Raw genomic sequence first — 18,292 nt, forward strand, 5'->3', positions numbered from 1 at the left:
GCTAGCATGGCTTTCACAGGCTGGAGGCTGGGGCTCAGCACACACTGAGATCTCCCTTTCAACTTGGATTCATCAAATCCCCAGTCTGAAAGCAGGCCATTTGGCCCATCCAGTCTATACCGATCCTCTGAAGAACATCCAACACAGACACAGCTATCTCTGTAAGCCTGCATTTAGCATGGCCAATCCACCCTAACCTGCACACCCCTGGACACTATGGGACAATTTAGCACGGCCAATCCACCCTAACCTGTACATCCCTGGGCACTATGGGACAATTTAGCACGGCCAATCCACCCTAACCTGCACATCCCTGGGCACTATGGGACAATTTAGCACGGCCAATCCACCCTAACCTGTACATCCCTGGGCACTATGGGACAATGAGGGAGTTCAAACCCACGGGGGGAGCTATTTAACGTGAGGAGAAGGATGTGGGCAGCAACTTCTCCTTTGAAAGTGGTTTGTGTGTGTGTGGAGGAGGTGGTGCTGGGGACCGGTCCAAATACAACACAGACAAGATTGGATAAGGCCATGAATCTGAAAGGTGTGGAGGGAGCAGGCGGGGGGGGGGGCCTAGTCTGGTTTGGGATTGTGGTCAGCATGGACGGGGTGGGCCGAACGGTCTGTTTCTGTGCTCTCTGACAATGAGTCTATCCAGGGTTTGACAATTTGGCCGCAGTCCTGGAGCATGGGACGTGCTGGATAAGAGGAATCTGACAGCCCGGCCACTCCGAAATCCGAGTTATTGTCTACAACTATTGTCGTGTGTGTGTGTGTGTGTGTGTGTGTGTGTGTGTGTGTGTGTGTGTGTGTGTGTGTGTGTGTGTCTTCCCCCCTGCCACCGTGTGTCTGTGTGTCCCTCCACCCATGTGTCTGTCTCCCTGTCTGTGTCTCTCTCTCCCTCTCTGTGTGTGTCTGTCTCTCGCTCTCCTCGTGTGTCTGTGTGTCTCTCCACCCCCCCCATGTGTCTCTGTCTCCCTGTCTGTGTCTCTCTCTGCGTGTCTCTGTCTGTCTCTCTCTCTCTCTCCTCCCTGCTCTGTGTCCGGGGATACGCTGGCTGCCTGAGGCCTGGTACACCTGACGCGACTTGCCCTGAACAAATCCCCCCTCGCCCTCAGCGCCCGTTGGAACACGTCCCAGTGAGTGGCAGCTTCCAGCCCCAATTCCTGCGGTGCGGGATTCCATGGCTGACTGGCCGAGTTTTGGTCAGCCTTACCCTTCTGTCCTTTACAGATAGTTCACTGAATCACTGAGCGCTACCATCGATGGGAGCGTGGGGGGGGGGGGGGGGGGGGGGGGAAAGAGAGCTGGGGCAAACCGGAAATTTGTGGCCATTCCTGCCCTCCCCTGGGGATTTAAGTGCAGCTTGGCCTTTGGTGTTTCGGGGTAAACTCCCCCCCCCGGCCAGCTTTGATCTAACTTTCGCTTTCTCCTGCAGACTGCGCCAAGATTAGCAGAGAGTGCAAAGGTCACACCGAAAAACTGCTGTCCTTGCAGCCATTCTCGGAGTCAATTCGCTCTTGGCTCGGAGTGATGCTGTTTAACAGGGAGAGGCAGTAAACCAGGGGACACTGTCACAGGGTCCCGGCCTTTTGAGCCAGACAGCGGGAGACATGTATGTGGGTCAGGGGGTGGGCCTTTAGTCATTGGAGTTCCCTTCCTGGAGGTTTGGTGGGTAGGAAGGGGGAGCCGAATGGTATATTCAACTGGGACAGGGTGGAGGATTCAGAGATCAGGCTCCAGCCGGACGGAATGGCAGGGACAGGCTGAGGGGGACGGAAGGGCAGGGACAGGCTGAGGGGGACGGAAGGGCAGGGACAGGCTGAGGGGGACAGAATGGCAGGGACAGGCTGAGGGGGACGGAATGGCAGGGACAGGCTGAGGGGGACGGAATGGCAGGGACAGGCTGAGGGGGACAGAATGGCAGGGACAGGCTGAGGGGGACGGAATGGCAGGGACAGGCTGAGGGGGACGGAATGGCAGGGACAGGCTGAGGGGGACGGAATGGCAGGGACAGGCTGAGGGGGACGGAAGGGCAGGGACAGGCTGAGGGAGACGGAAGGGCAGGGACAGGCTGAGGGAGACGGAATGGCAGGGACAGGCTGAGGGGGACGGAAGGGCAGGGACAGGCTGAGGGGGACGGAAGGGCAGGGACAGGCTGAGGGAGACGGAAGGGCAGGGACAGGCTGAGGGAGACGGAAGGGCAGGGACAGGCTGAGGGGGACAGAATGGCAGGGACAGGCTGAGGGGGACGGAATGGCAGGGACAGGCTGAGGGGGACGGAATGGCAGGGACAGGCTGAGGGGGACGGAATGACCTCCGAGCTGACCCCACACGCCTCGGCTTTCCTTCGTCAGCGATGTCCTGACCCCCACCCGCCTCACCCCGACCCCCCCCCGGGAGGTGGGCGGTGCGGTGATTCGCTGCGTACGCAGACGGTGGGAGGAGAGGATCGCCGGGGGTCCGGGGGCAACCAGCAGAGACGGGCACAGCCACACAATGAGAGAGTGCGTCAGCCGAGCAGGAGTGTGGCGTCAGCGAGCACAGTGCTTGGCTCACCCCCCCCCCGCCACCCCCCCACCCCCTACCCCCACCCCTTCTCCGTCACACTCCTGCGAAAGGGGGGCCAGCGTCAGCTGCCTGAACACCAACAAAGCCGGTATAAATAGAGAGCTGGCTCAGGAAGGGAGCTGTCGCCAGCAAGCCATCGCCCTGGCAACTGGTTGCCAGGCAACTTCCCCAAAGCGGTGACGGTGTCGGGGAGCGACGTGGCTCATGGCGATGTGGGTTGGGGGGATTGGGGGGGGGGGGGGGCGGATTAGGGAGGGCTCTGACCGTGAGGTTGCTGCCTGACACACACACACAGCACAGCTCAACGAGACGGTACAGCCCGAGGGGGACTGCAGGATGGGAAACGGTGTTCAACCTGTCTGACCCCCCGAGCCCGACCCCGAGCCGCACCCTGACCCCCCCCGAGCCCGACCCGCACCCTGACCCCCCGAGCCCGACCCCGAGCCCCGGTCCCACACGGTCATAACCGACCGACACGCAGTCCCTCACGGTCACAACCGACCGACACGCAGTCACAACCGACCGACACGCGGTCCCACACGGTCACCACCGACCGACACGCGGTCCCACACGGTCACAACCGACCGACACGTGGTCCCACACGGTCGCAACCGACCGACACGCAGTCCCACACGGTCACAACAGACCGACACGCAGTCCCACACGGTCACAACCGACCGACACACGGTCCCACACGGTCACAACTGACCGACACGCAGTCCCACACGGTCACAACAGACCCCGACACGCGGTCCCACACGGTCACAACAAATTGATATGCGGTCCCACACAGTTAGCACTGACTGGTAAGCAATCCTGCATATTTATAACAGACCCGCACATTACAAACTGACCAAAATGCAAATCGACGCGTTTAATATTGACCGATAAGCAAATCTACCCATTTACAACTGACCAATAATCACGATCTTCCATTTCTACATGGCCAGTACACAACCCGGGTGTTTATAACAGATTTCTGCCTGTCCCTGTGCTTGTATACCTGCCTGATATACAGTCCCAGGTCGGTATACCTGAGCTACACTCAGGCTGTATGTATATACTTGACCAATATGTTGATCACTGACCAACACATCCCCACAGATTTGGGACTGATTGACAGACAAACCAGTGTGTGTTCCTAAAGGGCCAGTATCCACCCGCAGTGATTTCCAACTGACTGAGAGCCAGGGCTGTCTGTCCTGAAGTTGACAACAAGCTGGCAACTACAGCTGTAAATCAACACCACCTTGCAATCCTCTCCAACACAAGAACAAAAGTTGCTCGAAACAAAAACAGAGAAACTCAGCAGGTCTGGCAGCATCTTTGGGAGGTGAGCACAGTTGACACTGTGAAACGGGGACCAGAGAGCTGGGACGAGGAGGAACCGAGTGGTTGCGACAGCTCCATGGATGCACAAGGGAGCGGACGAAGGCACTGTGAGAGGGTATTGATAACCAAGAAACAGGGCTATGTTGTGGAATAAATCCGGAGAAATGATCCCAATAGCAGGATAGTTTGGGATCCAGAGGAGGTGAGGACAGGGTACTTAAGGTGCTCTAAGCAGACCCAACACTAACTTGCAAAAAGGGGCCCATCTGCTAACAGTTAGCCCATCCCAGCAGCACCGACACGGTCAATGAGATGCGATTCCTCAGCCCAGCTTACTAACATGTCAATGTCAGGATGCTGGCCATTCAGGGACCACTCCCTGCTGTACCCCGAGTGACTCTCCCAGCACCAGGGAGCAAAACGTCAGTCCTCACCATCAACCCCCCCACCTCCTTCACCCAACCCAAACCCCTGACTCGACTGGTAGCCCGGAACCCCCCGACACCTCCCCCTCGCCCTCACAGACAGGTCAACGATTCTCACCCTCCTCCAACTGCCTCACAACCCGCCTGCCATTGGCCCACGGCACGTCAACCGTTGCCAGGTCACATCCAGCTCCTTCCGGCCCCAGCTACAGGGATCAGGGTCAGTCCCCACAGTGAACCCTCAGGTGGGCAGGACCCTGGTTCACAGCCAACACTCCTCACATTACAGAGGCAAAACACTAAAACCCCCTCTCTCCCAGTGACTGAGGGGGTGGGGGAGGGGGAATAGCCCCTGGAGTGAGGGACTGACCCCCTCTCTTTCCCCTCAGTGACTGAAGGGGTGGGGGAGGGGGAGATAGCCCCTGGAGTGAGGGACTGAACCCCTCTCTTTCCCCTCAGTGACTGAAGGGGTGGGGGGAGAGGGAGTTCACACTGAAAAGGGGGCGGTGGGGGTTTCCGACAGAGTGTGGGAGTAGCTGTGCGTTCCTCGGCATCCCATCTGGGAGACGGAGCACACACGGAGCATGTGGGGCTGTGGAACCAGGTACACACAGGCTGGGCATGGGTCAAGGGGAGCGGTGCGTCACTCGACAGGCCCCAGTGGGCCGGGGGGGGGGGCTTGGTGCGAGGCTGGAAGAGGCAGATCCCACGGCAGTTCCTCAGCCTCGCTGGAAACAAAACCCACGGCCCGAAGGAGAAACGTCGCGGTGGGCACTGGATTATCACAGGACTCTGTGATCCACCCAGTTTACATGTTGCTCCCACTCACATGGCAGTCTGAACACAGACTCCGGCCTGGTGAACCACACCGCGCACGCGCTCGCTCGCTCTCATTCTCCAGCATCCTGCTTCCATTATCCTGGGAAAATCACTGGCTGCCGGACCCCTCGTTCAGAGTTCGGTCTGCAACTCATTCCCAGCTATCTGCTTTCCAAACTGTTACAGCCCAGTGCCACTAAATGCCATCACTCCCCGGGAACGCTCAATGAATACCTACACACGCCCCTGACATGACTGAGGTCAAAGTTCAAGCATCGACGGCTCTACTCAATACAACCCCAGGAAACAGACGAAGGAACTGGGCCAATCTATTTTGACGTTGATCTGACAACCCACGGGAAACATGCAGCAAATATCCCCCTCTCACAGGCTGGTCTGAACCTCAGTACACCCGTCCTCTACCGTCTGACCGGAACTGGTACAGGCACCCTGCCCACAACAGCGGATTATGACCCAGATCCCGGCTGCAGTGGTGAAACTTTCCCCTCCCTGCTGCCAAACCGAACCTGCACGCCCCCCGGCACTATGGGACACTTTAGCATGGCCAATCCACCCTAACCTGCACATCCCTGGGCACTATGGGACAATATAGCATGGCCAATCCACCCTAACCTGCACATCCCTGGACACTATGGGACAATTTAGCATGGCCAATCCACCCTAACCTGCACATCCCTGGGCACTATGGGACAATTTAGCATGGCCAATCCACCCTAACCTGCACATCCCTGGACACTATGGGACAATTTAGCATGGCCAATCCACCCTAACCTGCACATCCCTGGACACTATGGGACAATTTAGCATGGCCAATCTACCCTAACCTGCACATCCCTGGACACTATGGGACAATTTAGCATGGCCAATCTACCCTAACCTACACATCTTTGGACTGTGGGAGGAAACCGGAGCACCCGGAGGAAACCCACTCAGACACGGGGAGAACGTGCAAACTCCACACAGTCAGTTGCCTGAGGCTGGGATCAAACCCGGGTCCCTGGCGCTGTGAGGCAGCAGGGCTAACCCACTGATCCACCGTGCTACACATAGACAACAACTTACAAAAGCACAAACTGTACCAGCTCAGTCGATAAAGGCAAGAGATACATGGGAATACCGCTGCTCGCATATGCCCCTCTCAGCCAGAAAACATGCTGACTTGGTTAGATTACTGACAATGTGGAAACAGGCCCTTCGGCCCAACAAGTCCACACCGACCCGCAACCCACCCAGACCCATTCCCCCAACACTACGGGCAATTTAGCATGGCCAATTCACCTGACCCGCACATCCTTGGACTGTGGGAGGAAACCGGAGCACCGGAGGAAACCCACGCAGACACGGGGAGAACGTGCAAACTCCACACAGTCAGTCACCCCGAGGCTGGAATTGAACCTGGGTCCCTGGCGCTGTGAGGCAGCAGTGCTAACCACTGTGCCACCGTGCCGCCCCAAAGGGCTTGGTCTTGGATGTCAAAGTGCTGGAGAACCTCAGCAAGGCCAGCAGCGTCGGTGAGGAGAGAAACAGGCTTCAGACTCCTGTTGGATTTCAAACACCAACTCGGAATCTCGGCGCACAGATGCTGCGGGATTCCCGGAGTTTCCCCAGCATTGCTGGTTTCAGTTTCACATTTCAAATATCCGCAAGGTTGCACTCTCATTGGGAATGAGACAGGCGGTGGGTCAGCGGCACATCTTACAGGATGGAAAGGGATTGGAGGATTTCCGATGAACAAAGTGGGGGGGGGGGGCGGGGGGGGGGGCGATGATGCACAGTCGAGATTCCTGGAACAGTCAGCCAGTGGAGCAGCCAGGGAGTACTGCCCCTTAACCTTCACACGGCAACACATCACAGCACTGAGGCAGGAGATCGAGGGGGGTAGACGGAGGGGAGCGGGTATCGAGGGGGGTAGGGGGAGGGGAGCGGGTATCGAGGGGGGTAGGTAGAGGGGAGCAGATAGAGGAGGTAGACGGAGGGGAGCGGATATCGAGGGGCTAGGGGGAGGGGAGCTGATATCGAGGGGGGGAGGGGGAGGGGAGCGGATATCGAGGAGGGTAGATAGAGGGGAGCAGATAGAGGAGGTAGGGGGAGGGGAGCAGATATTGAGGGGGGTAGGGGGAGGGGAGCGGGTATCGAGGGGGGTAGGGGGAGGGGAGCGGGTATCGAGGGGGGTAGGGGGAGGGGAGCGGGTATCGAGGGGGGTAGGGGGAGGGGAGCGGGTATCGAGGGGGGTAGGGGGAGGGGAGCGGGTATCGAGGGGGGTAGGGGGAGGGGAGCGGGTATCGAGGGGGGTAGGGGGAGGGGAGCAGATAGAGGAGGTAGGGGGAGGGGAGCGGATATCGAGGGGGGTAGGGGGAGGGGAGCGGGTATCGAGGAGGTAGACGGAGGGGAGCGGATATCAAGGGGGGTAGACGGAGGGGAGCGGATATCGAGGGGGGTAGGGGGAGGGGAGCGGATATCGAGGAGGTAGACGGAGGGGAGCGGATATCGAGGGGGGTAGGGGAGCGGGTATCGAGGGGGGTAGGGGTAGGGGAGCGGGTATCGAGGGGGGTAGGGGTAGGGGAGCGGGTATCGAGGGGGGTAGGGGTAGGGGAGCGGGTATCGAGGGGGGTAGGGGTAGGGGAGCGGGTATCGAGGGGGGGTAGGGGTAGGGGAGCGGGTATCGAGTGGGGTAGGGGTAGGGGAGCGGGTATTGAGGGGGGAGTAGGCGGAGGGGAGCGGATGTCGAGGGGGGTAGGGGGAGGGGAGCGGATATCGAGGGGAGTAGGCGGAGGGGAGCGGATATCGAGGGGAGTATGCGGAGGGGAGCAGATACCGAGGCGGGTAGGCGGAGGGGAGCGGGTATCGAGGGGTAGGCAGAGGGGAGCGGGTATCGAGTGGGGTAGGGGTAGGGGAGCGGGTATCGAGGGGGGAGTAGGCGGAGGGGAGCGGATATCGAGGAGGGTAGGGGAGGGGAGCAGATATCGAGGGGGTAGGTAGAGGGGAGCAGATATCGAGGGGAGTAGGCGGAGGGGAGCGGATATTGAGGGGGTAGGTAGAGGGGAGCAGATATCGAGGGGTAGGCGGAGGGGAGCGGATATCGAGGCGGGTAGGCGGAGGGGAGCTGATACCGAGGGGAGTAGGCGGAGGGGAGCTGATACCGAGGGGAGTAGGCGGAGGGGAGCGGATATCGAGGCGGGTAGGCGGAGGGGAGCTGATACCGAAGGGAGTAGGCGGAGGGGAGCGGATATCGAGGCGGGTAGGCGGAGGGGAGCTGATACCGAAGGGAGTAGGCGGAGGGGAGCGGATATCGAGGCGGGTAGGCGGAGGGGAGCGGATATCGAGGCGGGTAGGCGGAGGGGAGCTGATACCGAGGGGAGTAGGCGGAGGGGAGCGGGTATCGTGGGGAGCTGATATTGGAGGGGGAGGGGTACATGAACCACTGAGTGTTGTGTGGGGGGTGGAGAGGATAGCCTGGCCCCCTCCCACACTGAACGGCAGTGTTGTCCCGTTGCCGTGTGGGTCATGCTGCATGAACACCGCTGAGAGGGGAAGGGCAGGATACTGGGGAAGCAGGAGAGAAAGGCCGCCCCGGGGGCAGGTGTGTACACTGACTGAGTGCCAGGACAGACCATTTGGAACACGCGTAGGCCCTGTCACTTCACCAGGCCTGGCTCCCTCCCACTCTCCCACCCCAACATTGCCTCTGCCTCCTTCAAACCCAGACCGAGCAAAAACAATCGCAACTCTCTGCTTGGAGTTTTACACTGGACTCGTCAGCATCGCTGAGTTTGTTTTTGGGACAGATGTCTTCCAGATTCCCACTTAGGGAAGCGTGTTCCTTGGCTCCCAGTCTCCTGGTCTTTTCTGGACTGAGTTCAGAAAGGTTCCTCCTGATCTTGCTATGTGACCCAACCCCAGGACCATCATTGAGCTATACAGTACAGTAACAGACAATTCGACCTAATTCCTCCGTGTGTGTGGAACGAGCTGCCAGAGGGTGTGGTGGAGGCTGGTACAGTTACAGCATTTAAAGGCATTTGGATGGGTATATGAATAGGGAGGGTTTGGAGGGATATGGGTCGGGTGCTGGCAGGTGGGACTGGATTAGGTTAGGATATCTGGGTCGGCATGGACGGGATGGACCGAAGGGTCTGTTTCCGTGCTGTACATCTCTATGACGGCCAGATATCCCAACCCAATCTAGTCCCACCTGCCAGCACCCGACCCATATCCCTCCAAACCCTTCCTATTCATATACCCATCCAAATGCCTTTAAATGCTGTAATTGTACCAGCCTCCAGCACATCCTCTGGCAGCTCATTCCATACACGTACCACCCACTGCGTGAAAAAGTTGTCCCTTCGGTCCCTTCTATATCTTTTCCCTCTCACCCTAAACCTATGCCCTCTAGTTCTGGACTTCCCCACCCCAGGGAAGACTGTTTATTCTATCCATGCCCCTCATAATTTTATAAACCTCTATAAGGTCACCCCTCAGCCTCCGACGCTCCAGGGAAAACAGCCCCAGCCTGTTCAGCCTCTCCCTGTAGCTCAAACCCTCCAACCCTGGCAACATCCTTGTAAATCTTTTCTGAACCCTTTCAAGTTTCACAACATCTTTCCGATAGGAAGGAGACCAGAATTGCTCTGTTACAGGAAGATTAAATTAGAGGGGGTTCTGAAAAGATTGACAAGGATGTTGCCAGGGTTGGAGGGTTTGAGCTACAGGGAGAGGCTGAACAGGCTGGGGCTGTTTTCCCTGGAGCTTCAGAGGCTGAGGGGTGATCTTATAAAGGTTTACAAAATCATGAGGGGCATGGATAGGGTGAATGGGAAAAGGCTTTTCTCCGGGGTGGGAGAGTTCAAAGCTGGAGGGACAAATTTTTTAGGTGCAGGGGAAAAGTTCAAAAACCATGAGAGCCCACCCTCGGGCGACTGACTGTGTGGAGTTTGCACGTTCTCCCCGTGTCTGCATGGGTTTCCTCCGGTCTCCTCCCACAGTCCAAAGATGTGCAGGTTAGGGTGGACTGGCCATGCTAAATTGTCCCATAGTTCCCAGGGATGTGCAGGTTAGGGTGGACTGGCCATGCTAAAATCGCCCATAGTGCTAGGTGCATTAGACAAAGGGAAATGGGTCTGGGTGGGTTACTCTTCAGAGGGTTGGTGTGGACTGGTTGTGCTGAAGGGCCTGTTCCCACACTGTAGAGAATCTAATCTAATCTATGTTCTTTGCCCAGAGCCTGACCCAGCCCTGGAAGGAGCTGCCAGAGGAAGTGGGAGGTGCAGGTACATAACCAGGGAAGGATTCGAGGGGTACGGGGCACATTTTAGTAAACGGTACTGGTTGAGTTTGGGAAACCAGTTCGGAGTGGACAAGTTGGACCGATGACACTGACTGCCATGCTCCTATAGCGGGTTAACCCATGTCCCGTCCAGCCATAACCTGACAGCCTAACTCTGACATTCAACGTACTGACCAACAGAGGCAAATGGAACGGACGCCTTTGTCATGACCCCCATCTCCCTGCGACGATGAGCCTGCACTCTGAGGTCTCTCTGTTCAGCAACGCTCCCCAGGACTTCCTACACACAACCACAAAACTCCTGCTCTGGTTTACCTGAACAAAATGCAACAACTGTCCTTCAGCGACAAGTCAGGGGGGTGATGGATGGCAGCAACGCTGAAGAGGCTCAGCCCCTTTCCAATCAGCTTCCTACCCAATACCCTGCACCGGCTGCCACCCCCGAGACTCCAAACAACGTACAGCAGATGCTGGAGAACACAGGGTGGTGGTGAAACTCAGCGGGTCTGGCCACGTCTGCAGACAGAGACAAGCAACTCATTCACGGCCCTTGGCCGGATGTGACAAATGGGTGAACGAAAGCTCACTGGAACCGGGAGACACAAACTGCTTGCATCTCTGAAAACGCTGCCAGACCTGCTGAGTTTCTCCAGCGCCCTCTGCAAGCTGCAGCTCACCCAGGCTCCTCCAAACCCACCCACCGCTTCCATTGTACATACACCGGAACACCGTTCCCCCTGCGTGCTCCCCTTCCGAGCCCCTCCTTCACTGTCACTGGGACAAAATCCGGGAATTCCCCCTCCCCCCCCACCATGGCGTTGTGGGAGCCATTACACCTCATGGAGGGGTTCAAAGCAGCAACCATTCTGGGGCTATTGGGGGGTGGGCAATGAGTGCTGGACAGGCCAGTGATTCCCACAACCCGACAAGAAAACATGTTGTTAACCATCTGACACCTCTCGGCTAATTCACACCATAACCTTCCCCCATGCGGGGAACGCGAGTCCGGTCTGTTCTGAAACGTTAACGCAACTTTCTCTCCCCACAGACCTGCCCGGTCTCTCCCCCTCTGCTTCGGGTCTGGTCAGGACCCTTGTAACACGGCCCGCGCTGAGCAAACTCAGTGACGGCATGTTTCAGGGCGGGGGGGGGATGGGGGAGACAGCAAGATGGGAGGTGGGGACAAGCAGGAACGAGCTCTCTCCGAGCACCCGCGGGACCTACTGCCCCCTCCCCCCCCCAACGAGGCTGAAGGAGGTGAAGGCAGGAACAGCGGAGCGTAGGCTGATACAAACGGTAGAGCAGGATCGATGGGCCGAAGGGTCTGCTCCTGCTCCCCGGCTGCAGAAGCCCTGGTGAGTTCTCCCACTCGGCATTGTATTGATAACTCGCTCGCCCGCCAACTACCCAACCCACCGCGCAAGACGGGACGACGAGTGCCGGACGAGCCCCCACCATGAAAATATTCCAAGCCTCACTCCCTCGAGGGGGAAGGGGAGTCCGGTGCGTTCGGCAGCAGTGCCAGCTCACCAACCCACCACCCCCACCCCCACACAGACCTCGCCAGCGACCGCGAACAAAGAGAGAGAGGTGGGAAAGGTCAGAGGTTACAGTACCTGTTCCAGGCCGCGCCATGATGACCTCCTTCTTCGGGGCCGGGTGCTGGAAGTCTCCGAGGGGCGACGGCACGATGACGGGCAGGAGGGCGGCTGGCGAAGGATGGCAGGCCACAGGCTGGATTGGCGGCTCCTGGCGGGCGGGGGTGAGGGGCGCAGCGGCGGCCGGGCCCAGCCCTCCTGCGGCTCGGCCGGGCGAGGTGGCCCGGGCCATCCGGTGGGCGTTGATGGGCACGGGGGCCTGGAGCGGCGACTTGCCGCCGGCCGGGTGCCGGCACGGCTCCCGGGCGGCGCCCTTGGCCGGGGCCCCGCGGGGGAGGGGGGCGCCGCCCCCAGCCCCCGCCCCGGGGGGCCGCTCGGTGAAGCGGGCGGGCAGCAGCGGCACGTCGGGGTTGCGGACGATGACCGGCGAGTCGCGCTGGGCAGCGGGCACCCGGCGGAGCGAGGGGTCGGGGGTCATGGCGGTGGGCGGGCTCAGCAGGAGCAGCGGCGGTGGCGGGGGCGGGGAGGCCGGGCGCGAGCGGGGGAAGTGCCCAGCCGGCGGCGGCGTGGCAGGGGGTGCCGTCTCCCCCCCCTCGCCCTTGTGGTAGTCGGCGCCGGCCGTGGAGTGCAGGGGTGGCTGCCCGACCCCACCGTGCGCCCAGTCACCCTTGGCCTTGCCCTTGCCGGGACTCATGGGCACGGTGAAGGTCAGGCTGGTCTGGAAGCTGGGCTGGATGCCCGAGGAGTGGCGCTCCCTCAGCGGCGGGTGGTGCGGGTGCGGCAGCGGGTGGTGGTGGTGGTGGTGGAGCCCGCTGCCGTGACCCAGCTCCGGGGTCAGGGCACCCAGCTTGGGGGTGCTGGCATGCCGGTGGCGAGAGGAGGCGGAGCTGGTGGAGGAGGCAGAGGAGGAGGAGGAGGAGGAGGAGGGAGGCAGAGCGGCAGAGCCCGGGCAGCCGGCGCCGCCCGCCCGCTGGAGGACGGGCGAGGCGGTGATGGGGCTGAAGGTGGCCGGCCGGAAGCCGAAGAGGGGGGAGGGCGAGGGCGAGGGCGCCGGGGAGAAGGGGGACTGGTTGGAGACGGGAGAGTAGCCCGGGGTGCCCGACCGGGAGCTGCCCAGCGACACCAGCATGTTGGCGGCGTCGCACTCGTCCGAGTTGAAGCTGGAGAGGTCGGAGGCCGGAGCAGCGGTGCCCGAGGCCGGCAGCCTGGGGTGGGGGTCGGTGCGGGCGCTGCTGGCCTCGCTGTCCCGGGACGTCTCGTCCCAGTCGAACTCGGAGCTGCCCTCCCGCAGCCCGCTGGCCCGGCCGTCCGAGCCCGACGGGCCCCCTCCCGCAGCGCCGGCGCCCCCCTCCAGCTCCTTGGTGCGCATGGAGAGGTGCCGGGAGCAGTAGCCGCGGCGCTGGGACTCCTTCATGCAGCCGTCGCGGGAGCAGAGGCGCCGCCACTGCTTGCCGTTGAATTTCTTGCGGATCCCGTTAGGGGTGCACACCACGTCCCCCTTCTTGTACTTCTGCTGCTGCGCCGCCGTGGCAGCGCCCGCGGGTGCCAGGGGGGTGCGGGAACGGGAGCCCGGGGTCAGCCGGCTCTCCAGGGAGGCGCTGCTGCTCCCCCCGCTGGTGCTGCCGCCATCCCGGCCGCCACCGGGCGCCGCCGCCAGCTGCTGGCCGTGGTGATGGTGGTGGTGCCCGGCACCCGGCCCCATGCCCAGGCTCAGGGTCAGCACCTCGGCGTCCTCGGGTTGCCGGGGCGGGGCGGGGGTGGGCGAGGAGGGGGCGCCGCCGGCGTCCGGCCAGGCTCGGCCGGGGAGCCGCAGGTCCTCCAGGGAGACCCAGGCCCCCTCCCGGTCGTCGAAGAGGACCCGGTAAGGGGCGGGCCCGCCGCGCCCGATCTCCGTCACCGTGCCGTGCCGGAAGGGGGCGGGGCGGGGGCCCGGGCAGCGGGCGCAGACGCGGGCACCGGGGGCCAGGGCGGAGGCCGGGGGAGGGGCGCCGGCGGCTTCGGGGCTGGCCCAGGGCCCCCCGCGGTAGGGCGGGGTGGGGGAGGTGGGGGTGGAGGGGGAAGGGGGCCGGTCAGTGCTGGCGGTGGGTGGCGGGGGCTCCGGCTCGCGGCTGTGCTGCCGGCAGTGCCTGTGGGAGCCGGGGCGCTGGGACAGACCGCCCTCCGCCATCTCCTCCTCGTCCTCCTCACCGTCGGCAGAGTGCTCACTCGCCGTCTCTGTGCCAGAGGAGCTGACCCCGGCATCCTGCCCTAGGGGCTGGGGTCCCCGCTCCTGCTGCTCCTCCTCCAGACCGCAGGGGGCGCTGGGGGCAGGGGTGGTGTGTGCCGGGGGCGCTGCGCCGGGTCCGGTTGAGCCCTCGCTGCTGTTGCTGCTGGAGTCCTCCCGCCCCTCGGCGCCCAGCGGCTCCTCCGCCGGCTTCTTGCGGGGCGCCCTCGACTTGAAGGTGGCAGTCTTGCGGCTGGAGGTTGACCCCTCAGCGCGGGCGGGCTCTCCGGCCGCTCGGCCCTCTGCCTGGGCAGGGCCACCCGCCCCTCCTCCTTCAGCAGCCTGGGCGTCGGCGCCCCTGCTCCGGCCCTGCCCCGCTCTCCGAGCCGCGGGGCCCACCGACTCCCCCGCCTGCTCTCCGTTCCTGCGCTTCACGCCCCGATACCGGCCGCCGGTGGGTGTGGCGGTGCTGCCAGAGGGAGGGGCGCTGCCGGCGGTGCTGGTGGTGGGCGGTTTCCTGGTGGGCTTCATCCCTCATCGTAAGGTGGTCTTCGTCCCTCGGTGTGGCTGTGTGGGGGGTGGGGGGGAAAGGGGGCAAGTCTGCACCAGACAGCCGAGAGAGAGAGAGAGAGCGAGCGAGCGAGCGAAAAAGAAAGAGAGAGAGGAGAGAGAGAAAGAAGGAGAGAAAGAAAAAAAGAAAGAAAGGGACAGAGCGCGAGAAAGAGAGAGAGAGAGCGCGAGAAAGAAAGAGAGCGCGAGAGAGGGAGAGCGCGAAGGAGGGAGAGCGCGAAGGAGGGAGAGCGCGAAGGAGGGAGAGCGCGAAGGAGGGAGAGCGCGAAGGAGGGAGAGCGCGAAGGAGGGAGAGCGCGAAGGAGGGAGAGCGCGAAGGAGGGAGAGCGCGAAGGAGGGAGAGCGCGAAGGAGGGAGAGCGCGAAGGAGGGAGAGCGCGAAGGAGGGAGAGCGCGAAGGAGGGAGAGCGCGAAGGAGGGAGAGCGCGAAGGAGGGAGAGCGCGAAGGAGGGAGAGCGCGAAGGAGGGAGAGCGCGAAGGAGGGAGAGCGCGAAGGAGGGAGAGCGCGAAAGAGAGAGGGAGCGAAAGAGAGAGGGAGCGAAAGAGAGCGCGAGAAAGAGAGAGAGAGAGAGAGAGAGAGAGTCAGTCACAGGTCACCCACTCCCACTCGCCAACTCTCCCCTCCGGCCCCTGACCCCTGACCCCACCCCCACCCCTAGTTCACAGCCTCTCCATTCTCTGAGCTTGGGTCAATACCAGGAAGATGTCAGTGTTACACAGAAACAGGAGGCCATTCACCCCTCCCAGTCCTGTCCCGCCCGCGCTGAGGGGTCACACAAGCATTAGTGAGAGGCCCATTCAGTGCCCTGAGCCTACTCCAGAGACAACACGAGGCCAATTCAGCCCATTGAGTCTGATCTGGGCACTGCCATTCATCGATCTTGGACCCTATCCCTCAAACAACGGAAACACAAAACCGCCACCCTTTCCAGTCTTGGGAGGAACCAGAGATCTTCGACAGCGAGGTGAAAGGTTTCGTGACGTGACCCTTGAGCGGTTTGGCTCAGCCACGAAGGTTCAACAAGACCACCCCCTCCTCCACCAGCCCATCCTGATTCCGGATTCTTCCCCCCCTCCCCAACAGAAAATACTTCATCCCAACCCAATGCTGGCGAGTCCCTCAGGAATGGCCAACTCGTTTCGAAAACCCCATGATCCTCCAGACCCGACAGTATCCGAGCAGAGTCTGTGCCCTTCACCCTCGTGGTGTGACCCAGTACCGGCTGGGACCACTGAGGAGGCAGTGTGCAGGTGCCACCATGTGCCCATGCCCCCCACCAGGTGAGCACAGGGCGGTGTGTACAACACAGACCAAGGAGACTGTTGAAGAGGCACACCAACTAGGAGGAGGACTCCCTTCAGCCCCTTGACCGTGAAACACAATCATGGCCGATCTCCCCTCATCCTCAACCCAACCTCCCGACTCGTTCAACCAGGGACCGAGGAACAAGTGGTCAACCTCCTGGACGTGACTCCAGGTCCCAGCCCCCGCTGCGCTCAGGGATAGGGAATACCCCACCCCCACCCCCACCCCACCCCACCCCCATTGCAGCTTCTTCCCCTTGAGCACTGGACAGACCTCACCGTGATTGCCCCCTCCCCACTAACACCCACCCCTCACCCTCTGGATTCATGCTGGCGAAACCCTCCTGGGTACAGCCACTACAACTGCCTCCCTGCTCAAACCAGGGCAGCAAGGCTGCAGGCTGTACTCCAGGGACGCTCTCACCAACGCCTCATCCAGTCGGAACATCACTTGGCAACTTGGGCGCTGCATTCTTTCGGCACCTCCTGCCTTCCTGAAGGCCTGCCGTACCTGCCTCCGAGACTCCTGTGATCCACACCAGGGATTGCCCAGATCCCTCTGCACCACACAACACGGAGCCTCGTTTCTTATGGATGATTCCTCCGACTAATGCATCCAACTTCCCTGAAGGAGGTTTGGCCCATTTCCCACCTCAAAACAAATCCTTCTGCAAACCTCTTGGTTTTTCATCGCAACCGATTCCCACACCGAGCTCTGCAAGGTTGGACTGGCCTACTTCCTCCTCCTCAAACCAGAAGGTAAAGCTCACTCTATTCTTCTGTACTCAAAATACGCTGAAAGTAAAGCTCCCTCTACACTGTCCCCCCATCAAACACTCCCAGGGACAGGGACAGCACGGGGTTAGATACAGAGTAAAGCTCTCTCTACACTGTCCCCCATCAAACACTCCCAGGGACAGGGACAGCACGGGGTTAGATACAGAGTAAAGCTCCCTCTACACTGTCCCCCATCAAACACTCCCAGGGACAGGGACAGCACGGGGTTAGATACAGAGTAAAGCTCCCTCTACACTGTCCCCCATCAAATACTCCCAGGACAGGGACAGCACGGGGTTAGATACAGAGTAAAGCTCCCTTGCCTCTCTTCTGTATGTAGTGGTAAAGCAGCTGATGCTGGGGTGGCAGGATGAAAATCATACACAAACTGACACTCAAACAGAAACTCTCAGAACAAGACAGAAACTTTCCAAATTAAACTAACCGTTTCCTGGGCCGATGATTCACCTCAGCCCCCGCAGCGCCCAGCGGTCTCCGAGCTCTGACCGCGCTCCCTCCCCGGGACGCGGTGAGCGCGGCGGGAACCGTGGAAGAGGCCCAGGCAGTCAGGGAGGACGGGCCCCTCTTGGTCCAGCGAGTGGCCGACTCTTGGCTGTGCCCAGGAGCGGAGCCTTGAGAAGGCCCAGAGACCAGCCTGCCCCTCCCCTCCCCTCCCCCTGCCCTGGGGACCTGGAGATCAGGAGCAGCGTGGGGGGGAGGGGGATGAAGTGCGACCTCGCCAACGCCAACCTCAACGTGATGCTGAGTTTCCACCACACCACAAACCCGACCACGTGACTCGTGACACGGGCCTACCACAGGCTGTACTCTCTACCCCCACATCCCCCTCAGGACGATGGGGAGGACACCCCTTCACAGAGGGGCCCCACCCCAGGGAGGGCAAAATGGCACACCCGAGGGGTGGGGCTTTCCGGGTGGACAGGGCTCAGTCTGCCCAGGTGCCCACCACCCACTGTGGCGTCAGGGCCAGGACCTTACACCCCTACACTGGGCTTTGGGTAACTGGTGAACCACAGGAGCCAACTCCCAACCCCTAGCTCTCTCCTCCCTTGGCCATCGCACACCGCACTCGAGGGGGGGACCTGTCCCTCAGCAGCGCGTCCCTGACCAGGAACATCTGGCCGACAGTCAACAAAGAGACCCTTGGTTTAGCCGGTGTGAATGACCGAGTCTATCTCCGCCTGGTAGAGGAATCCTGGCCGGAGTTGCAGACAGAGGAGGCTGGGATGAGCTGAGCAGTGGCCCCCAGGAGGGTCAGTGGTTCCCAGGGAGAGCACAGGCAACTCCTGGCCAGGAACCGTGTGCCCTCACAGAGGGTGACGATGTCATCAGGGTCCCCCCCACCCCTCTCCAAGCTCAGAGCA

The 18,292-nt window shown here is 61.2% G+C and overlaps 1 protein-coding gene across 1 annotated transcript in view; it reads right to left on the reverse strand.

Moving 5' to 3' along the window:
• LOC132808787 (protein capicua homolog) overlaps positions 1-18,292 on the reverse strand; it is a 201,759-nt gene that overhangs the window by 99,996 nt on the left and 83,471 nt on the right. The window contains exon 2 of the mRNA XM_060822237.1: positions 12,072-14,856. Within this exon, the coding sequence (XP_060678220.1) occupies positions 12,072-14,787 (2,716 nt within the window). The 5' untranslated portion in view covers positions 14,788-14,856. The remainder of the gene's footprint in view (positions 1-12,071; positions 14,857-18,292) is intronic.

The sequence above is a fragment of the Hemiscyllium ocellatum genome (genome assembly GCF_020745735.1).
Source record: "Hemiscyllium ocellatum isolate sHemOce1 chromosome 38 unlocalized genomic scaffold, sHemOce1.pat.X.cur. SUPER_38_unloc_6, whole genome shotgun sequence".
Classification (NCBI taxonomy): Eukaryota; Metazoa; Chordata; class Chondrichthyes; order Orectolobiformes; family Hemiscylliidae; genus Hemiscyllium; species Hemiscyllium ocellatum.